This window comes from Moschus berezovskii, chromosome 9 (assembly GCF_049115385.1).
Source record: "Moschus berezovskii isolate FMDL1 chromosome 9, NW_MosBer_1.0, whole genome shotgun sequence".
Classification (NCBI taxonomy): Eukaryota; Metazoa; Chordata; class Mammalia; order Artiodactyla; family Moschidae; genus Moschus; species Moschus berezovskii.
Window position 1 is genome coordinate 66897526 of NC_142468.1, and position 23636 is coordinate 66921161.

The following is a 23636-nucleotide window of genomic DNA, read 5'->3' on the forward strand; positions in this document are numbered from 1 at the left end:
TCACCGCTTGATGACTCTGCAAGGGCACAGCTGAATATTTTCACACTTATCCTTTTAATGCCTAACTTTCGTACTTAACACCTAATAAGCACTTGATAAATATTTGGTAAATAAACAAGTTAGCTTCTCTGTATCCTTGTGTCCTTAAGAGATTAATAATCCTACCTTTGTGGTTCAAGTGAGAAAATGTTTGAGACACTTAGCACAGGGCAGAGTTAATAGTAATACTCAACTTGTGTGTGTGTATTAGTCACTCAGTCATGTCCGGCTCTTTGAGACCCCATGGACTCGAGCCCACCAGCCTCCTCTGTCCATGGAATTCTCCGGGCAGGAATACTGTAGTGGGTTACAGTTCCCTTCTCCAGGGGATATTCGTGACCCAGGGATCAAACCCAGGTCTTGCACACTGCAGGAGGATTCTTTACCATCTGAGCCAGTTTTATATTTGTAAACAGCCGTTCTCTAATTATGACATACTGGCTATATATATACTTTGTGTGACAGAGAGACCAACATTTACAACTTTGCATTTTTTGAGGTGTGTGAGTGTATGTGTCATACTTGCACATTTAAATGGAAACTCTTGCCATAGATTTTGTTTCCTTCGCAGTGGGATGGGGATGGGGGGGGAGGAATCTAGTACATTTTGAAACTTTTCGTTGGAACCAAACACATCAGTTGTTGTAGGCAAGGGAGTGGGTAGTGAAAATGAAGCCATGATATGACTGCTGTGTTCAAGGCATTTTCTAAATCTTGATCTACCATAGGAAAATTCCCTTATGTCTGTAACTTCTGTCTAGAATTGATATATCCATCTGTTCATTCAGCAGATATTAACAACTGTATGTCAAGCCCTGGCCAAGACATGGATAAGAGTTGTACCATACTCTTGAGAAACTGTCAGTTGAGTGGGGAAAGAGAGTATGAAGGAAAGTAGCCAAGTAGTTGAGAAGTTATGTGATTTCAGGCATTTTTGTTGTTGTTTTTTAATAAACTTAAGTAAATACTTTGTAAGGGATAGAATTTTACCTATTTGTTTATTATTTAGTCTTTTGCCTCCTAAATACAATAAACTTTCTAACCTTTTTGGAAAGCCACTTAAATAGGTCCTTTAAAATTATTGCTTTATTTAAAAATAAAATATGTCAAAAAGAGGCTGTAGAGTTACTTAATAAGGAACTTTGAAATTGAATTGTGAATAGAAACCACAAACACCACTTTAACACAAGGAGCCTGAGCCCTGACTGTTGTTTGAATAGGACAGAGAAATTTTTTTCTCCAAAGCAGTCCCCCTTAGTTTAATCTGCTTTCTTTAATTTTGAAGGAGATGGACGAACACATGCGGAGCATGTTGCATCACAGGGAACTTGAGAACCTGAAGGGCAGGTATGGAACCTTTCTCTTCCATAAACTTGTGGATGTGGGGGAATCTGAGGGCCTGTTAGCTTATCTTATAGTAATGCTTCAAAAATGAATGTTGTCTTATGGCCTTGAACTGTCTTTTGGAATTAACAGGTACAATAGCTTTTTGGTTTTGTTTTTTTTTTTTTCATTCAAAAAGGATAAATTGTTGTACATCTCAAATGTGTAGAATTCATAGCAACTTTGGCAAAGGTGGGTGGGGATGAGCTAGTTCTGTCATTAGTAAGCCTTCTCATTCCTGCACACCAACTTTGAAGCTAGGACGTTTCATATTCTTGCCTAAGCAGCTTGCAAATTATCACATGCCTTAAACCTTTACTGCTTGTTGGAATAGTCTGAGAAGTCCAAAGTCTGCTAAATAGCACTGAATTTCATTAGTGTAAATAAAATCCATGTATAAACCTGTATTTAAGAATGCTGTTTTGTGAATTAAAGCTTGAGATGTTTAAGGAAATTAAGATATTAAAGGTAGCATGTATGTATATTCCATGTCTTTTTTCCCAGCTAAGTTTCCTTTTTTTGATGTTTTGAATGTATGTGAATTTAAAGTTTGGAGACAGTATGGAGCAGAGACACTTTGGAAAACAGAAATACGAATTATACCTTAGTCCATGAATAATGGTTACAGACTTTGATCAGGATGCCAACCTAGGTCATTTGGAATTATCTGTATTTTCAGTAATATAGTTTTAGGTTGTATGGGCAAATTAATATTTCAGCATTTGTTTAGCATGTAAAAGGAATTTTTCTGTGGTCTCAGTCCCTTACTGTGTGAAGTTTAGGTCTTCACAGCAGTGTAAAAGATGTTCAGGCTTCTTGCCCTCTGAGATGGCCATACTCTCTTTGTGGAGTATGTTTCTCTCTAAATAAACCCGTTTCTTACTTATAAAAAAAAAAAAAAAAGATGTTCACTCAGATTTAGTGTGGAGAACCCTTATAATATCTTGAACATATATGATCTTTAACTTATTATCATAGGAACCAATGAAATACAGTCAACCTTTGATTACCTATTTGTGGGTTGTCTTAATTATTTGATCCCATTTCCCATAGACTTCCTTCAGGAATTCACCTTCTTCTAGGCTATTCAGTGACCTGTATTGTGTTATGAAATGAAACAAATGAGGCCAGTAAGTCTAATCATTAGGAGAGAAGCCCATTTTTTCTAAGAGGAATGCCTTGTTTTATTCAAAAATCACCAATCAGCTAATTAAAGCATTTAAAACTTTTTAATAGCTTAAGATTCATGTTCATAGTCAATACAGAATCATAAAGAGTAAAGAAGGTAGAGGCCCTTTCACTCCCTCCCCGTCTTCCTATTCCTGTCTTAGAAGAAAGTCAACAGTGTGGTATATACCCTATCTAAACCTCTCTTCTGTGTGTAGACAGATTTATATCCATATGTTCACACTCGTGTACATATGTTTTGATTTTGTTTTGTCTTATTAACAGAACTGAACTACATGCCATATACATATTGTTCTGTAACTTGTTCCCCTCTCCTCCCACTTGTCAATTTAATTGTACCATGGAGATTTTGTCTACTGTTTACGGTTGTTTGGAGCATAGTCAAATAATAAAGAAATAAGCATTTGAAACCTCTGAACTGACAATATTAACGTCAGCATTAGCACCCAAACTCATTTAGAGGAGGACACTTTGGTACTTAATTTACTCATATTTTAGATATAGTGCTATCAGGTTTGGAAACAGGTTTGGTATGGTTTTCTGGCCAATAACAAATTATAAGGGAGAAGGCATGTAGGTAGCAAGGAAAAGCAGCTGGCAAAGCCATAAAAAAACAACAGAATCTCAGACATCGTTTACTGACTTGGAACATTTATTATCATGACGAACAGTCATCACTAGTTTGTACAAAAGGGACAAATGGTTATCAGTCATCTTTTTTCTTCCTGTCCTCAGTTTGTGATTATTTCCTCTGGATTTCATGTTTAAGAACTGGCTTTCTGATGTTAAGTATCACTTAATTTTTGGTTTTGATCTGGTTAAGAAATGTAAAGTGAAAGTTGCTCAATTGTGTCTGATTCTTTGCAACCCCATGGACTATATAGTCCACAGAATTCTCCAGGCCAGAATACTGGAGTGGGTAGTCTTTCTCTTCTCCAGGGGATCTTCCCAAACCAGGGATCGAACCCAGGTCTCCAGCATTGCGGGCGGATTCTTTACCAGCTGAGCCGTACACAGAAATGTAAAGAGCCACACACAGAAATGTAAAGAGCATATTATTTACGTTTTGAATGCTGGCTTGCTGAGAAATGAGTACCTTATTTGGTTCACAGTTGGAGACATCAGGAACATTTCCCTGTTTTTTCCTAATGTACTTGTTCAGATGTATGGCCTATATGTAGTTTATACAGATAGATGCTATTAAAATGGCACAACCTTAATTTATCAACCAGCTGTTGTGGTATAGATAGAGCAAGCTTAATAAGGAGGAGCTTATGGATAGAATATCTGAAGGCTTTGCCTTTCACATATGAGAGGAAATTGTGTGGTAACAGGATGTAGCTAATTTGGGCCCTCTGTTAAACACTCTGAGGAAAATTATTGCCTTTATTAGTCAGGAAGTACAGCAGTACTTTTTTCCCAACAGTTACTTTATATATTATATGAAGTAGTATTTTAACTGTTTATTGATAAAGAATTGGAAAATAGCATTGTTAAAATGTTATTTAATTTGCTATTAGCTTTAAAGAACATGTGGTTTCCGAAACACCCTATTTGGAAGCATGAATGCATATTGTAATTAATATGCTTAACCTCAGACATAGACACATTGGAATTTTCACAAGATGTGGTCAGTCTGTCCTATTCTTTCCCTATATAAATGTGAATTCTTTCTTTTCTCTTTATGAAGTTTCTTGTAAGGTTTATCTTAAAGAGGAAAAAATCCCCAGAAACTTGATTTCATTTGTAAGAAAAATGTTAGAGATTTCTGTGTTCTGATAAATCATTTTTAGTGTTAACTTTATGTTGCTCTTATTGCTGTACTCATCTGGGTAGGATCTTGAGGTATTTTTCTATCAAGTAGCTTCAGAATTGAGCTTCCCTGGTGGCTCAGATGGTAAAGCGTCTGCCTCCAATGCAGGAGACCTGGGTTGGTTAATACGCTTTCTGGCAACGAAAGCAAAAATGTTTTATATATCTGTGTTTGAGTATTTGATGCATATCTAACATATAATTGTGCTTTGGAAATTGCAAATTAGGTTTGTGGTTATGGATATTTATTTTTAAGAGTTAATTACTATCTACTTTACATTCTGTAATATGTTAAAAAGTTGATGTGGTATTCCAATTATGTCTTTTAAAGAACGATTTTGATGGTTTGGACATATGAAAAATTCGCTGCAGGAATTCCTTGGCAGTGCAGTGGTTAGGACTCAGGGCTTCCACTGCACGGGGCATGGGTTCCATCCCTGGTCAGGGAGCTAAGATCTTGCAAACTGTAAGGCGCAGCTCCCTCCACAACCCCCTCCAAAAAAAAACCATCTGCATTTTCTTTTTTATTTAAACTCTGCATTTTAGAAGTAAGGAAAAAAATCAGGGTTTTTATTTAAGAATACCTTTTAGAATGAAGTCCCTCGTACTGAAATATACAGTTTAGCGTTGTATAAATTTTTAGGTGGAAAAGTGAACTAAAAACATTCCAGTTGTAGAGAGATTAAAGCCCAAAAGATTTTCTAACCAGAAAACTGAGTTGATCTGAGTTGTTATTTTAGGGGAAATTATGTATTCTAAATTTGTTACAATCTTCAGATTGTTCTGATACTGCCCTTTGGGGGTAGATTTCTATTTATATAAAGTTCTTTGTTGCTGTGAGAAAAGGCTTGCTTTCTGTTACAAGTTAACATTCATGAACTACCATAATTTTAGTTGCTTGAGAGGTGAGTGTGGTAAACTGGAGAAAGTTGAGGATTATTTTTCTTTTTTTTAAGTATATAATTATAGTAAGTACAGTGGAAAACTCTCTGAAAATAATATATTTAAGTTCCTGGAGAATTAGAAGGAATTAGTATATAGATATTCAGAGTAACTTGAGGAATCTGGTCAGAACTCATTAAAATGAATGTTAGCGTCATAGACTATATTGCATCCAGAGCATGTAAGTTACAAAGTCAAAAAAAAATGGAAGCTTATGAATTTTCTCCATTTTTCTGAGGTGTTTTTCATGATAGGTACAGAGTGACAAAACAGTGGGGTTTTTTTGTTTTAACTTATTTGGCATTGTTTATTTATAATTTGTCACCATTAACCATATACTTAGTTTGTCTGGAATTTAGTAGTTACTCGATAAGTTGTTTTTCCTTTTTTTTTTTTAATGAATGTTCAGATCATCTGTGACAGAAACCATCTTCTAGTAAATGAGGGGCTTTATTTTGAGGGTCTCTTCTGGTTAGCTGAAATGAATTCTGCCCATGTATGGATGGATATGAGGGGAAAGATGAAGCAGAGTCGTGTGTGTGTGTGTCTATGTCTGTCTTATTAAATTAAAGACAACATGTCTTTTTGTGTATGTGTTTGTGTATTTTTATAGAATGGCATAGGAAGTGCAAAAATATCACTAGTATTAACCCAAGACAAATGATACAGAGAAAAGCCAATTTGGATTATTGAGTGGACATTACTGTCTATTCATTACACTGTACCCATGGTGTTCCGATGTTTCTCATAGTGACTGCATGGATAGCTGAGCTGATTAAGGGACTCAAGAAGCTAAAAATGCAGTTAAATTATTCATCTACTACAGCCCTGGTCATTGATTCAAGACTTTGGCTTCTTAAACTGGCCACATATGAGATATTATTAAGTGTGTAAAGTAAAAGAAGAAAAAGCCTGTTCAATTATCTTAACTGAGAACCTGATTTTACGTCTCTCTAAATGGTGTTCTTTTCTGAAACCTGAGAAAAACCATTTGCCTAGCACAGCTGTTAACTTCCTACAACTGAAATGCTTTCCATTCCCTTTAAAATAAACCCTTCTGAAGCAGAATGTAGATCACATGTATCATTGAGACCAAAAAAGTTTGCTGAGACTACTCTTGTCATTTGTCCTGGAGTCCGGAATCTTCACATTCCAGGCAGAGCTCCAGCTGTTCCGATTTAGTTACTAGGCTGTGATTGGCTCTGTCTCCTACTCTTTTCTCCACCCCTTACTTTTCACTGGGAGAAAGCTTTTGAGCCAGAGATTAAATGTGAGTGCTGTCACCAGGATTTCTGAGTGCAGTTGGCATCATGGGTGTGCTCCAGAGCAACTTCTGTTTGCTCTGAGCCCCCTGCCCTGCCTCCCCTTTCACCACGTTTCCTCTGGCAAGGTTTTAAGTACAGCAATTCAAGAAGTTTTCTCTTAAACTATATTATTCTGAAGTGTATTGCCTCTTGATTGCTGGAAAAGAATCCTTAATTCATTTCAAAAGTAACTTATGAACAAACTTATTAAAAGTGATGAAAGGAGCATTGAGATTGATTAGCACTAATTTTTCACTGTGCCAAAGTGTACAGTGTCTTTCAGAGGAAACTATAACAGATCTGGTGAGTGTGCCATGCCAGTGGGGAGCATTGAATGTCCCTCATCTCCCTCTTTCCCTAGGGACAGTAGTCATGAGTGCCGAGTGTGCGGGGTTACAGAAGTGGGTCTTTCTGCATATGCAAAGCACATTTCTGGCCAGTTGCACAAAGATAATGTTGATGCCCAAGAAAGAGAAGATGATGGAAAGGAAGAAGAAGAGGAAGATTATTTTGACAAGGAACTCGTTCAGTTAATAAAACAAAGGAAAGAACAAAGTCGGTGAGTAATAATTTGATATTTTTAAAAGCCTATGTGAAACAGTGTAGGAGAGAGTACATTTTCCATTTCCATTCTGTTCAGCCTGTAGCATTCAGATTTGTCTTTTTTAAAATTTAATTTAATTTTTAATTGATTTGCAGTGTTATGCCACAGATTGACCTTAATTATAAAGTTTACCTTGAAATTGTCATCTTAATCTTAAAAGGCAATGGAATGCTTGATTGAACTACTGTATTAACTCCTTAAAAAAAACAAACCTCAGTATTGACCCTATCTAAAAACTAGCCATAGCTGTTACATATCTGAAATTTTTACCATGCTGATAACTATGTTTAGAATTGTTTGTATTAGTTCCAATGTGGGGGGGTACCAATAAATTGATGTTTGGTATCTGAATTTTCTAGTGGAAAGATAAGTTTCATTTGCCTAATGTGAATTAACATGGTGCTTCTGATAAGTTTGATTTATCCTTTTATTATTAATTTCTTCAGTAAATATTTCTTGAATAAATTTATGCTGTATATTGGACAGTGTCAGAATCATTTCAACAATATAAGTTTTATAGCTTGTACTAGATAGTTTCATACCTTCATCTATAATTTAGGTATTAGCCTTTTATATTTTAACCTTACTGATTCATGGTCTGAAAAGTTTAATGAAGCAGAAAATTTCAGATACGAGTAAAAGATATAGAACCAGTTATGAAGTGGGATGATTTATTTTAAGTTCTGGAACATGACAAAAAGCATTTCAGATTCTAAAAATTTTAAAGATCCATCTTGAATACTAGTTATACCTGATCTGTATTTCATTTTCAGTTAGAATGAAGTTTGAATATAAAAAAGAAGTAGTTGTTATTCTGTATGCTAAAAGCTTTTTGAACAGGTCTTTGAAAGGGACTTTCTTAGTTTTAAAATGTCCATAGCAGCATTTGATTCTTAAATTGTTTAGTTGTTTATCCTTCAAATGACATTCTCACTACTTTTATATAGCTACAGTTTACTCTTGTTTTAGGGCGTTGGAGCCTCTAGAAGACTAACTTCTATTTTTGTTCTAACATTCTTGTGCCATTATTAGCTTATCTGTGTAAATGATTAAACATTAAGTCAGAGAGTAAAAGCTTCTCAGTAAATTAGACATGCCTGTTGCAGTCACTAGTCTTTGATTAATTTAATAACCCTCTTTGGTGACATATTTATAAAGTCATCTACTTATTTCTTCATGATGTTTTTTCTTTTTTCCTTCATGAGGTTTTTAATTTAGATTATTCTTTTTCAGCTGTGGGTATAGCTACATGCTATTGTCCCCCTGACCTAGCGAATTCATGATAATCTGGGAATTTTACTTTGTGACTGACTTATTGCCGAATTCTCATTTCTGGATGATATTAGTAGACCTAGTCAGTGATCTCCTTGGATGTCAGAAGTTGCATTCAGCTTAGAAACTAAAAAAGCAAATTGGTTCATGGTGGTATAAAAATCTTCCAAGTGTCTGTAGGAACACTTGGGGACTTAGGATCTCCTGTTTAGCAGTAGTTGTAATTCATAATGTAAGTGGATGTTGGAACTTTAAGGCGAATTAGCTTTTATCCTAAAAGTGAAAAACAGAAAAATTCCATTTTGTGTCCAAAATCTTAGAGACATTAGAAGCTATTAAAGTCAGTACTGAGTTTAAAATTTATGTCAGGTTCAGATTCAGAGGAGGGAACCCACTTGCAGAAACTTTGAGATTTTCATTCTGTCAAACTTCAGTTTTGAGATTTTCATTCTATCAAGGTCTAGTGGTCAAGAGTATGGGCTTGAAACCAACTTATGGTTGCCAGTGGGGAGGGGGATAGGGGAGAAATGGACTGGGAGTTTGGGATTAGCAGATACAAACTATTACATATAGAACAGATAAACAACAAGGTCCTACTCTATAGCATAGGAAACTATGCAGTCTCCTGTGTTAAACCATAATAGAAAAAATATGAAAAAGAGTATATATATATGTATATATACATATATAACCTAATCACTTTGCTTTATAGTAGAAAATAACACAACATTTTAAATCAACTATACTTCAGTTTGAAAGTGGGCTCTAGAGTTAGACTGCCAAAGTTCAAATTTCTGCCATAACACTAACTAGGCAAGTTAGGCACTTACTCTAGGCAAATTATTTAACCTCTCTAATCCTCAGTTTCCATATCTAAAAAGTAGAAATAATAATGCTTGCTGCAGAGTTGTGGAAATTAAATGAGATAATCTTTGTAGTGTTTAGCAATAAATGCCTTATGATTAGTAGGTACTCAGTAATTTTACTTAATATTATTCAGTTTTTTGAGCACCTTACCACACTCAGTGAAATACTGAGTTAGGCAAAACATAGGTACTTTTTGAAGAAAAATGGATTTATGCTGATTCCCATGATGTTTGCTTAAATTTATTCACATTTCTGTGGGCTTCTTGTCTAACGTGAATAGTTGAAACAGCTGTAACTTCTTTTAAAAACCTCTGGCTCATGAAATTTTTATGGCATTTATCGTGGATGCTACTTGTTTGTTATGTGCTATTTTATTCCTGTTTTTGACCTTACTCATTTCCTTAGCTAGGTTATAAGCCCTTCAGAAACAGGAACTATGCATAAAAGTTTTCTTTCACTACTAATAGTCATTGAATGTGTACTTAATAAAGTGTTTATTAATGAAAGTTATTATGCAGAGTAAAATCTTACCATTTAAAATAGGTTAAGAAACTGGGTTTTCAGAAAGAACCAACAATTGAAGAAATCATGGTATTAAGAACAGCTGGATTTAAATTGTGTTAACTATGATAATTAACCATAGCTACAAAGTATACTTGCTCCTCTTTTTGAAAAGTTGTGTAATATAAAAATAATTGGATGATAGGAATGCATTCCTCAAATATGCTAAGAAAAACAGGAGCAGGAGAGGAAAGATAGTATAAATGTGTCAAGTTTTTAATATTTTGGGGTTGATAAATATAAGATATTTTAAATCAATAAATTGTGAAATATAAGTTTATATCATTTAAAGATATGAAAGCAATCACTATTTGAACTAAAAATAAGACTATTTTTAACTCTTTAAATTACATATTCTAAGTGACAGAGGAAGAAGGCAGAGGGCATGTTTGGTGGGTTATTTCTTTAAAGGAATCATGAGAACTCCTTTAAATCACTAATAAAAGACTGTTTTTCTTCTAGACAAGATGAACCTTCCAATAGCAGCCAAGAAATAAACTCTGATGACAGGCGACCCCAATGGAGACGAGAAGACCGAATCCCTTACCAAGACAGAGAGAGCTACAGCCAGCCAGCGCGGCATCATCGTGGACCTCCTCAGCGGGACAGGAAGTGGGAGAAAGATGGCTATAGTAACACTAGGAAAAACAGCTTCACACATTCTTCAAGGAATAATGGTGGATCAAGAGGATGTTCTGGGTGGCATAAGGGTGGTACAGGAGGTTCCTCACCTTGGTTTCACAACCATAGTAATTCTGGAGGTGGTTGGCATTCAAATAGTGGGACAGTAGATTGGAATCATAATGGTACAGGAAGGAATTCCAGTTGGCATTCTGAAGGAACAGGTGGCTTTTCCAGTTGGCATACGAACAGCAGTAACGGAAATTGGAAATCCAGTGCACGTGGTACAAATAGTTGGAATTACAGTGGCCCCGGAGACAAATTTCAACCGGGCAGAAACAGAAGTTCTAACTGTCAAATGGAAGACATGAATATGATATGGAATACGAAATCTAAGTCAAACAAATACAATCAAGACAGATATAAGTGGCAACGGCAAGAAAATGACAAAGTTGGTGCATTTGCCACGTACAGAGGTCCTTCTGAAGGATTTGCAAGTGGTAAGTTTCATTCAGAAGGCTTGCTTGACTTCAATTTTGAGCAGCTCGAAAGCCAAACCTCTAAACAAACAGACACCTTCACTTCCAAAATTGGTGGGAAGAGTGGCAGTGTAGCAAGGGAAAAGCTCCGTCGCTGGACTCCTTACCCTTCACAGAAGACTCTGGATTTACAATCAGGAATGAAAGAAGTCACTGGTAACAAGTCAGAAATGATAGATAAGCCTCTCTTTGATTTTAGCTTGATAACCATGGGAATAAAAGAGCCCCAAAATGAAAAGACAAATAATTCTCGAAAACTGAAAACAAAAAAAGAAAAACATACTGGATCTCTTAAACACAAAACCTCTTCTGACTGCACTGCTTCCTGTGAGGTGGTGAGAGAATGCCCCATTACAGAAAAACCTGAACAAGAGCCTAATTTAAGTAAGACGCCATCATTAAAATCCCCACTCCTTCCAACTCCAGGCACTAAATCAGTTCCTCAAAAGCAAGATTCAAAGAATCCCTCAAAAAACACCAAAATTAATTCTTTTTTCCCTGGGGAACACTCAAATCCTTTGACTAAACCCACTGTGGAAGATAATCAGAGTTCTTGCATATCCAAAATGCGAAGTTCAGGTCCTCATGTTTTAAAAGGAAATAATAAAAGTTCACTTGGAACTCAAAGGGATCCTGATGAAAATTTAAGTGATTCATTACAGAAAGCCAAAGATATGCTGCAGTGTCATGAGTCATTGCAAAATCCACTTAGCGCTTCTAAAAGGACCAGGAATTATGCAAAAGCAAGTAGAAATGTAGAAGAGTCTGAAAAAGGATCTTTGAAGATTGAATTTCAAGTACACACATTAGAAGATGAAAGTGATGGAGAGATATCTGACACAGAAAAGCATGGGACAAAAATCGAAACCCTGGGTTCTACAACTACAGAAGTTTTATCCTGCAGTACTCCTGCTGCTGATGAGAAAAGGGGGGATGACCAAACCCTGGAGACATCTAGAAAACCATCCACTTCCCCATGTAACTCAGCAGTTCACCAAAAAGAAACTGAGTTACAAATGACATCTGTAGCCAGCCCACAGTCTGGTTTACTGCTAGATTTGAAAACCTCTCTAGAAGATGCACAGGTGGATGACCCTGTTAAATCTCATGAATCTTATGAAACCGAAGGCTTTGAGAGTACTAGCTTGGATGCTGAGCTTCAAAAAAGCAATATAGGTCAACCCTCAGGCCCCCTCCTGCCTGAACTAAGCAAGCTTGGCTTTCCTGCTTCACTCCAGAGAGATCTAACCCGGCACATTAGCTTGAAGAGCAAAACTGGAGCACACCTTCCTGAGCCAAACCTCAATAGTGCTCGCCGCATCCGCAATATCAGTGGTCATCGAAAGAGTGAGACAGAGAAGGAATCTGGGCTCAAGCCAACCCTTCGACAGATTCTAAATGCATCTCGAAGAAATGTCAACTGGGAACAGGTCATTCAGCAAGTAACCAAGAAAAAGCAAGAGCTAGGCAAAGGCTTACCCAGGTGTGTGCCTCTTTTCAGTATCCATCTCCTTTTTTTTTTTCCTTTTAAACTTACCCTTTGGCTGTGGTCAAGAGAATTCTACTTGTTGAGTTTAATTAAATGTTTGCAAAAAAATGTCTGTTGTAGATGTCTGGTTTAAATATCCAAGAGTGACTGCTACTCTATAACAAATGGAATAAAGTGTTTCCTAGCAGGGAATTCAGGTTACAAAGAAGCACACCTACTTCAGAGAAATGAAGTGGGGAAAATACCATTAGAAATCCATCACTTTGTTGATAGGGGCCATAAAGTGACAGCATTACAAAAATATCTATCTGTAGCCCTGTATTTAACTATAGATCTTAATAAGTGATGCAACTTTTAGATATAACTTCTCATTACCTTTTACTTAGAACGTAGATGGTTATCTTTCTGTATCTGCTGTGGGCATTGTATTTGTGATCACAAAATACATTATCCTGAGTACTTGTGTAATAGTTTGGCTGTTCACCTTACGTTAAGGCACTAAACTTTTCTGAATGGGAAAACCTATATTTTCTTCAATATAGGTTTGCTTACTTGCAGATCATCCTGCTGTGTTTTAATTATGTAGCCCTCCAGGCTTAAATTTCCATCCTTGTTAAAATAACATATTTATAGTACTTTCTTTTCTTTTCCTGTAACTTGTGAGTATCATTGAAATTATGAGGTTCTTAGCATGGTGTCTGTTGCTTGTAAATGCTTGATGAACACTTTTGTTTGTTAGCTGTTAAAAATTACATACTTACTGTTGATTTAGAGCTCCATATTAAATAAAACCTTCAGTTTTTATTCCTTCCCTTTGTATGTAGCTATATACAAATATCTAATTTACTACTTGTTATATTACAATACTTATAATAGAGTTAACTTACTTTATGTTTAGAATTACTAGACTATAAGCTCCTTGAGGGCAGAAGCCATCTGTTTACATTTGTAATCTCAGTGCCTAGCAGGGTTTGGCACATTAAGTGTTGCCCCCTCTCCCAGCTGTGTCTGATTTATGAATTTTTATTTTTTTTCTTTTTCTTTTTTGAGGTTTGGCATAGAAATGGTGCCTCTGGTTCAAAATGAGCAAGAGGTCTTGGATCTGGATGGGGAGCCTGATCTGTCCGATTTAGAAGGATTCCAGTGGGAAGGTGTTTCCATTTCTTCATCCCCTGGGTTGGCAAGGAAGCGAAGCCTTTCAGAGAGCAGTGTGATCATGGACAGGGCTCCTTCTGTGTATAGCTTCTTCAGTGAGGAAGGCACAGGCAAAGAAAATGAGCCCCAGCAGATTTTTTCACCTAATAATTCATTCAGATCCGCACAGAGTCAAAAACCAACCATGAGCCTTAAGCAGGAAGTGACACCTCTGGCTGCCTCCCTAAGAACAGATGAAAGAACTGAAAATGTTGCTACTCGAAGGCGACATAGCGCGCAGTTATCTCCCGACCGTACAATACCTTTGATGCATTTGACAAAAGAGCTGCACAGCCAGGAGAGCTCTACACTACTTTCAGAGAATCATAATGCCCAGGAGAGTAATGGAGAAGGGAACTCTTTATCATCAAATGCATCCTCAGCCCTTGCAAACTCCAGTTTGGCAGATGCAGCCACAGACAGCAGCTGTACCTCTGGTGCTGAACAGAATGATGGCCAGAATGTTAGAAAGAAACGAAGAGCCACTGGAGTGAGTATGATTCCTGTGTTTTGTAGAACATTTCATGTAGTGACTTGGCTATGATAAGAAAAACTTAATGTTTTTCTTGGGTACCTGGGCTTGTGTTTTGCCCTACTCTGAAATAGAAGATTTCTGAGACTCTTACTTTCATATTTCTGTCCTACTGGTTTCTTTCACTGAGTAGCTCTACTAAGTTAGATGTAATTGAATATGAATGTACAGTACTGGGAAAATACGAAGTCATCTCTAAAACTAGTCTCTAAGCCAATGATTCTTTGTATCACCTGACCAAGGAATGAGCCACATCTTCAGCTGTAACTTCATCTATTTTCATGATGCATTTTGTACTGCTATTGAAGAAAGTTACTCTAGTATTGTATTTGTAGGGCATGGATGCTTGTTGGACCCAGAACTATTAGGCTTACTAAGGTAGCTTTAATACTATGAGAGTACATCCATATGAGCATAGTCTTAGTCTCTGTTACTTTGTCTTTTATACTTATGTTGCCTAGCCTGGTCTTTTTAAAATCCATTACTTCACTGACACTTCTCTTTTGGCACCTGTGATGGTTAATATTCCTTAACCCTTTCAGGACCCCTTTCTGAAAAGAAAGAGTTGCTGATAGTAGTATAGACTGGAATCTGACACTCAGAAAATGGACTGTTTCCTTTAATATTGAGACAATATAACAAACTAGTTAAAGGCATGGGTTGTAGACCTGGGTTCAAATTCCATCTCTGCCCTGTTGAACTAGATGTTGTAGCAGATAGTGTTGGATGAGAGATTGATTATCTTATGGCATAGCTGATGTCTTGGGTCTTATCTCACAGACTGTTGAGCTTTTTGTTGTAAAGATTTTCTTGCTGAATTCTAAAGTAGAAACTATGAAATCAGATATGTTTTACTAGCTTTTACCAAGGTGAAGTGCTTTGCCCAAGCCCTTGGGCTTTACTACCTTTAGGATGCCAGGGAGGTACTTGAACTTGATTTTTTTTTTGTCAGATACATTCAGTCAACTAATATTTGAGCTCATATGGTGTATATGAAACTCCTAACTATCCTGATGGTAGCAATCATGAATAATAATGTATGACTTACTTAGAACTGATTCTTTTTCCCCCTCCTGGATAATGGCCTTTGCATATTTAATATTGTTCTTTTTTTTTTTTAATCTCCTTAGGATGGATCTTCTCCTGAACTGCCAAGCCTTGAGAGAAAAAATAAAAGAAGGAAAATTAAAGGAAAGAAAGGTACAGTATAGAATATTCTGGCAAAACGAAACTGTTCCTGTATCACTTCCGCCCTTTACAACTTGATATACAAGTGTAGCTTATCAAACAGAGAACACCCATTTATTAATTTATATTTTTGTTGCCTTGCTTAAGAGCATAGAAAATGTTTGATTTTCTACTATATCCAGTTGGAGCTATAGAAGAAACATGTGATACCACCTAAACCAGAAAGCTGAAATTAATATATATCATGGACTAATTGAGTTCAGTATAAAACCAGAAAGTCTCACTGGGCCTTTTCAGTGGAATGAAGACAAACAAGACATTTAGTACAAGATTTTATCCCTCTTGGTCATTTATAGCCATTTCACACTTTCTGAGGAATCTTGGTTGCTTTTCTCATGTGAATTAAGGAGAGAAGTTATTTGTGGGACTCCCTGACTGATAGGCTTCTATGACTCTTGCCTTTCACTGATTCTCACACCATTTCAGTATAAGATCTAGTGCAGGAAGTAACTGGATGAACTTTGGGTGACTGGATGTGATAAGGTAGGAGTCAAAGATGATACCAGTTTCTAGCTGGAGCAGGTGATGGCTTTATTTATAGAGCTAGAAAACTTTATGAGAGTTACAGGTGAGGGTAGAAGAAGATGGGAGTTCCCTTTTGGATCCCTTGAGTTAAAGGACTATAGAGACACCGTAGTAGAAGTATCCGGTCGGTAGTTAGATATGTGGGTCTGGAATTTAGGGGAGCGGTCTTGGCATATTGCATGAGAAAGAGACAGATATAAAGATGACAAATACACGTAGTAGGAAATTTTATTTCAAAGCTATATTTTCTTCAGGAAAATATATATTATTTTATATTACATATAAATATTTTTATTTACTTAAATTTTTTATATTAAAGTTATTTTATATTGAAGTGAGGTGAAGTCACCCAGTCATGTCCGACTCTTTGTGAACCCATGGACTGTAGCCAACCAGGCTCCCCAGTCCGTGGAATTTTCCAGGCAAGAGTACTGGAGTGGGTTGCCATTTCCTTCTCCAGGGGATCGTCCCAACCCAGGGATTGAACCTGGGTCTCCCGCATTGGAGGCAGACACTTTACCATCTGAGCCACCAGGGAAGCTTTATTTATAGAGCTAGAAAATTTTATGAGAGTTACAGGTGAGGGTAGAAGAAGATGGGAGTTCCCTTTTGGATCCCTTGAGTTAAAGGACTTTAGAGACACCTTAGTAGAAGGTTCTGGTTGGTAGTTAGAAAAGAAATATAAAATAAAGAATTTTATATTAAAGAACCTTAATATATTAAGGTTTTAATTTTGTATTAAAGAGAACTATTTTAAATTAACTAACAGACTAGAAAAATAGGAATCCAGAAGAGAGTGCAAGCATTTTAGGTTTGGGGCCCAATCTAAACCAAAGCCTTGATTGAAGAGGGTAGTAGATAAAGGAAGATGGAAAGTGAAACCTACAGGAGTTGATTTCCCCAGGGCAGAGGTTTTGCTTGGAAGCGTCATTGTTGAAGATGGTGATGTGGTAAGATGGTACTATGTGGAGGTACACTTGAAACCACAAGGCTTGGTCTCTAGCTCTGATAGCATGTGGCTTGACTATGTGATTTGTAAAAAATTTGATGAGTCTCCTTCCAGTGACCTAGTGGGGAGAAAATAAAGTCCTACCCTAGATAATTGATGCAGTTCCCTGGAGTATTAAAGAGAAGTCTCCAATATTAAACTAAGCCTTATGGTTTCTTTTGACAGAACGTTCTCAGGTTGACCAACTGCTGAATATTTCTTTAAGAGAGGAAGAACTAAACAAATCATTGCAGTGCATGGATAACAATCTTCTACAAGCTCGTGCAGCACTTCAGACAGCTTATGTTGAAGTTCAAAGGCTACTTATGCTTAAGCAGCAGGTAACAGCAGATGGAATGTTTAATGAAAATGAATAATCTTAAAGTTGAATTTTAAAATGCTTAACAAAATACTTTATTTTTAGATAACTATGGAGATGAGTGCCCTGAGGACCCATAGAATACAGATTCTACAGGGATTACAAGGTATTCAGAGAATCTGATGGATTGGACTATCTGTAACTTGTTACTTTATGATTTTCTTTCTCTAGAGGGGGATTAAAGTAGTTATAAAAAAGTTAATGTGATTATTCTCGTGTCTCCTTGATTTCATCCTTCTGTAGAAAGACCTGTAAGACTGTACGTCCCCAGAATGCTTAGCAATAGAAATATTGTTATAGAAAGAGTCTTGGGTTAGGCATCCCAAGACTGGGGTACAAATTTGACTCTTCTATTAGTACCAGTGTGACTTTGGAGAAGTCAGTTAAAATCTGAAAAATTAGAATATTAGTGCCTGCCTGTCTGTATCCTCATTGATTGTACATATAGCTTACATAACAATCTATTTTAAAGACTTATGAGCATCTTTAAAATTCTCTTGTAATCTTTAAATATGCGAGCTGGCTCAGTAATGAGTGGCTTTTCAGATAACATTTTTGCATTTGTATGTGTGTACGTTTCCCATTCTAGAAACATATGAACCTTCTGAACGTCCAGACCAGGTTCCCTCTAGCCTTACACGAGAACAGAAGAATGTTAGATCTCAAACATCTACTGATGGCACACTTCTGCCTAGTCCTTTTTTCCCGAATTTCCTGGAACCTCTGTCTTCCCACATGTCTCCATCGTCCACTGGAACCCCTCTTCAAGCAATCACATCTTCTTTCCAAGCTCATGGCAGTGTTCCTGCTCCAGACTCATCAGTTCAGATTAAACAAGAACCCATGTCTCCTGAACAAGAAGAGACTGTGAATGCCATATCACAAGGCTCTGCTTGCAGTGTGTCCAAGGAATTACTGAAAGCTAATAGTATGTAAACTTTTCTCTATGTTAAGGGCAATCCTATAGTGGGTCTAGGGTAATTATATATTAGTGATGTAACGTCATACTTGTCCATTAAAACTAAAGTTATAACAGGACTTCCCTAGTGATCTAGTGGCTAAGACTCCACACTACCAATACAGGGGGCCTCAGGAACTAGATCCCACATGCTACAAATAAAGATTCTGCGTCCACAACTAAAAGAATCCTACATGCGTCAATGAAGATAGAAGATCCTGTGTGCCACAACTAAGACCCCACACAGCCAAATAAATGAATAAATAAATATTTTTTTAAAAAGTTACTATAGTTTTTCTTTAAGTCTTCTTATTTAGGAGCATTATTTTAATATTGGTAACTCTTTCTAATTTTCTCTAATACAGGATTGCTAAAGACTTTGGATTAGCATGTAACAGGTTCCATTTATTAGGATCGGTACAGAATTGTATGTTTTTCATGAGATAAATGGCATTGAACAGTCAGTTTTCTAGATTCATCTTCTGGATTTCTCATTACTTAACTGTTTTTATCATTTCAAGTACAGACCTGAGGAACTGGTGGCCATGAGGAAAGGCAGAGGTCTCTGGTGTTTGGAATCATCTAACAGGAACTTGGGGGTTTTGACAAATAGCCAGGGATTTTACTCTCTTTATAAAATAATCCTTATCTGGTTACCGTTTGAGAATAAATTCTAAGTTGTTTAAAATCTTACCTAAAGTTTGTATAACCACAGTGGTGCTATATTGAAAATTAAGAAACAAATTGATATTGTGTGGTATTCTTTTTTTTTTGAACAAAAAGTCTGAAGAATCATCCTAAATTTTGCTATTTGTTGCAGCACTAATCATTGATATGTACATCAAATATATGTTATCTTTCATATTGAATTTTGTTACTTTTATATGGATAGTATTTAGTATTTTTTTTTTAATGTGACACTTTTTTCAGAAATAGCTTTTAATAGATTTCCTTTTCTGACTGCGAAAGTAATTCATATTCATTGTTTCAAACAAGAAAGAGAAAAGATCAGTAGAAACAATCTCCGTCCATAAAAGGAGCTTTTCTAGGATGTAAGACATGCACATTATTTGAGATTAATGCAAGGCAAAGTGTATAAATACTGTACTAGATATACATGAAGCTGAGGAGTGAGATAACAAAACCATGACTGTTAAAGTTGTTAACATATCATCAAAGGGTAATATTATTTGATAGAAATTCAGTCAGTGATAACTGTAGTATATGACTACACATAGCAGGCACAAAGACGATGGAATAATTTTTTTTTTCCTTCTCAATTCAGGAGAGATCAGTGACAATTATCCAGTTTATCCAGTTACCACTGCAGCAATGTCCTTATCAGAGCTAACAGAGAGATTCCATGAGCCTAGCCAAGAACTGAAGTTTTCTGTGGAGCAAGGAGTTACCAGAAACAGAGGGAACAGTCCCTCTTCCCAATCAGCTGGTCTTCCTAGCATAGATAAAGAAAGTGAAGAGCCAAACAAAGGCCACAGTGGGTCTGAAGCCTGTACCAGTTCTTTTCCAAGATTATCCTTTGCTTCAGAAACCCCTTTAGAGAAAGAGCCCCACTCTCCAGCTGACCAGCCAGAACAACAGGCAGAGTCCACTCTGACATCAGCTGAAGCTAGGGGGAACAAGAAAAAGAAGAAACTTAGGAAGAAGAAAACTCTGCGGGCTGCCCATGTTCCTGAGAACAGTGACACTGAGCAGGATGTATTTACTGCTAAACCTGTAAGGAAAGTAAAAACTGGAAAGTCTGCTAAAGGGGGGAAAGTGACAACCTCCACCTGGGAAGATAGCAGAACTGGCCCAGAACAAGAAAGTGTCAGAGATGAACCAGATAGTGACTCGTCTCTTGAAGTCCTAGAAGTTCCTAATCCTCAGTTAGAAGTGGTAGCCATTGATTCTTCTGAATCTGGAGAAGAGAAACCAGATAGCCCATCTAAAAAGGATATTTGGAACTCCACAGAGCAAAACTCATTAGAAACTTCTCGCTCTGGTTGTGATGAAGTTAGCTCTACCAGTGAGATTGGCACTCGCTATAAAGATGGCATCCCTGTAAGGTAAGGATACTGTTGGTCCAATAAGAGCAGCTTTCACCATTCTTTCATTAGAAAACAGAACTTTTTGTTCCAAATCAGAATTTTTTTAGAGTCACATTTATAGAAAATCAGTAGGGATGGGTGGACGGATATGGATATCTCCTTAGCAATGGAGAGTTTCTGCTTTCTCACTTGTGTTGTAAATATTTACTGTTTTTTCCTTTCATATAAAAATTTCACATGCAGAAACTGATCTTGTATTGTTGCTATTTTGTCCATTGTTCAGAGTAATTTTTTGAGTTCGGAAAATACAAGTTTTCCTACTTGTCCTGTTCATACAGATGCTAAGAAGACTTTTGCTATTATTTTGTAGTGTGGCAGAAACTCAGACTGTGATCTCCTCCATAAAAGGATCAAAGAACTCTTCAGGTATTTGGTTGTTCAGTTTTATTTAAATGAATTACAGGAGGGACTTCCCTGGTGGTCCAGTGGTTGAGAGTCGGCCTTCCAATACAGGGGATGCGGGTTGGATCTCTGGTCTGGGTACTTGGATCCCACACATCTTGGGGCAACTAAGCCCAAGAGCCACAGCTGTTAATCACTATAGAGTCCATGCACTCTGGAATACTTAAGTAAATAAATCTTACATATTTTTAAAAAATGAGTGAATTGATAAATTGATCAAGGAAAAAAGCTTTGTAAGTATTAAAGCCAGGGTTTAAATCTACTTAAATATGCTTATAGAATAGGGGATGGGGACTGGGCTTATTACCAAGAGGATAGATTACTTTGACCAGCAGTTATTGGTATCCCTGAATCCTTAAATCCTGGCGTTTCAGTTTCTAACTCACATCTCTAACCTGGATCTCTCGTGTGTTCAGCTAATTAGAATAGTTGGCCTTCTGTGTCTTCAGTTCTGTGTCTATGGATTCAACTAATCACAGATCGTGTAATGGGCATTTATTGAAAAAAAAAAATTTGGTGTAAGTGGACCTGCACAATTCAAAGCATGTTATTCAAGGGTCAGCTGTAAACAGGAGGATGTGTATAGGTTATATGTAAATACTATGCCATTTTATATAAGGGACTTGAGCATCTGTGGATTTTGGTATATGTTGGGTGGAGGAATCCTGAAACCAATCCCCCTTGGTTACCAAGGGACAACTGTATTAATATTTTGTTGGCTCTGGGGCCTGGGGGGTGGTGGGCTTTGCTTTGAGAAGGAATTACTTTAAAAATAATGCCTTACTCAATAAAATAACTGGCAGCAGAGGAGACTGGATGTGGAAAGATAGTTAGTGCCTTAAAGGGTATCATTCAAAGACTCACTATGTAAGTATTTTTTCCCTAAGAGAAAGGCCTTCCCTACCTTTTCTTAATACGAAATCTTCATAATGAAGGTCACTAATGAGAATGTGGTGTTTTGCTGAGCGAACCAGGTTTTTAGGAGAATCCAGGGACCACTTTTTCATAATGTTTTAAATTTCTTAGTATCTTTTGAGATACAAGCCAACACATTTCTGAAACATATTGTTGTTTTCTAGAAATATCTTCAGAGCCAGGAGATGACGATGAGCCCACAGAAGGGAGCTTTGAGGGGCACCAAGCTGCAGTGAATGCAATTCAGATATTTGGGAATTTACTGTATACCTGTTCAGCAGATAAAACTGTCCGAGCTTATAATCTGGTGGTAAGTTGATACATCAGTTTGAATGTTTTTGTTCTCTTTTAAACACACATCTGTTTGCTTTCCAGAGATGGAGTAGGCTTTAGGCTAACTTCAGATACAGTTGATCTAATGACTCAGTGGGGTCACCAGAGACTTAAATTCTTTCTTTCTCTCCTTTCTATTTTCTCTGCTATCAGCTCTTCCTAAAGCAGGTTCTCCTGCTCACAGATGTCAATAGCCACAAGAGTTTCTTTTCCCTCCCACTGCCAAAAAAGGGTCCTGTGCTTTCCTCCCTAAACAGTCACTTGGCAAAAGGAGATGGAATTATAACAATAAGCTAGGGACAGTCAGGTTCCAGCCCTGGAGTGGATGCTGAGGTCTGTCACCTAGTTGCTACATAATAGAGAAGGGATAGAATGAACATTGGGAAAGTGTCAGAAGAGGCATTTTTCCCTGAGAGTTGATGAATTGTGCAAATTATTAAGAAAGCAGCAGTCTTTCATTACCCCACACTTAATCTGATGCTCATAACTCTTAATTTTCTTATAGTGGACTTTTGAGTTTTGAGTCTGGTATATGTGCTTCCCTGGCGGCACGTGGTAAAGAATTCACCTGCCAATGCAAGAGATACAAGAGACACAGGTTTGATCCTTGAGTCAGGAAGATCTCCTGGAGTAGGAAATGACAACCCACTCCAATATTCTTGCCTGGAAAAATCTATGGACAGAGGAGTCTGGCAGGCTACCATCCATGGGGTTGCAAAAGAATTGGACATGACTGAGCACACACAGGATATCAGTTCAGTTCAGTCGCTCAGTTGTGTCTGATTCTGTGCGACCCCATGGACTGCAGCACGCCAGGCTTCCCTGTCCATTACCAACTCCTGGAGCTTGCTCAAACTCAGGTCCATCGAGTTGGTGATGCCATCCAACCATCTCATCCTCTGTCGTCCCCTTCTCCTCCTGCCTTCAATCTTTCCCAACATCAGGGACTTTTCCAGTGAGTCAGTTCTTCACATCAGGTGGCCAAAGGATTGGAGTTTCAGCTTCAGTATCAGTTCTTCCAATGAATATTCAGGGCTGATTTCCTTTAGGATAGATTGATTGGATCTCCTTGCTGTCCAAGGGACTCTCAAGAGTTCTCTAACACCGCTGTTCAAAAGCATCAGTTCTTCAGCACTCAGCTTTCTTTATGGTCCACCTCTCACATCCATACTTGAGTACTGGAAAAACAAATGTCAAACTAATTCTGTTTATCAATAATGATAGCCAAGAAACTAGGAACACTATGTTGTCTGAACAAATACAGTGAAAGTACATGAAATTGATGAAGTCTTGAAAAGTCAAAAGATTAGATGATGGACTGAGAAAATGTGTTTACTATAGGCAACAGGTATATAGATTCCTTTAGCCTAATAATGTATGAAGGGCAATAGAGATGACTGAAGGAAGAAAGCAATGGTACCAGGCGGTCTTAG

The 23636-nt window shown here is 37.2% G+C and overlaps 1 protein-coding gene across 3 annotated transcripts in view; it reads left to right on the plus strand.

The window, feature by feature from the left end:
- Window positions 1-23636, plus strand: part of ZNF106 (zinc finger protein 106) — a 56586-nt gene that overhangs the window by 18300 nt on the left and 14650 nt on the right. Inside the window, exons 3-13 of one of the 3 annotated variants that reach the window (XM_055435862.2) lie at window positions 1325-1386; window positions 7030-7227; window positions 10435-12615; window positions 13672-14305; window positions 15478-15547; window positions 17295-17449; window positions 17533-17593; window positions 18077-18415; window positions 19731-20511; window positions 20864-20919; window positions 22035-22180. In XM_055435862.2, coding sequence (XP_055291837.2) covers window positions 1325-1386; window positions 7030-7227; window positions 10435-12615; window positions 13672-14305; window positions 15478-15547; window positions 17295-17449; window positions 17533-17593; window positions 18077-18415; window positions 19731-20511; window positions 20864-20919; window positions 22035-22180 — 4683 coding nt within the window. Of the gene's footprint in view, window positions 1-1324; window positions 1387-6638; window positions 6972-7029; window positions 7228-10434; window positions 12616-13671; window positions 14306-15477; window positions 15548-17294; window positions 17450-17532; window positions 17594-18076; window positions 18416-19730; window positions 20512-20863; window positions 20920-22034; window positions 22181-23636 lie in introns of those variants that run through there. The other 2 variants (XM_088839757.1, XM_088839758.1) reach the window with 2 other exon arrangements.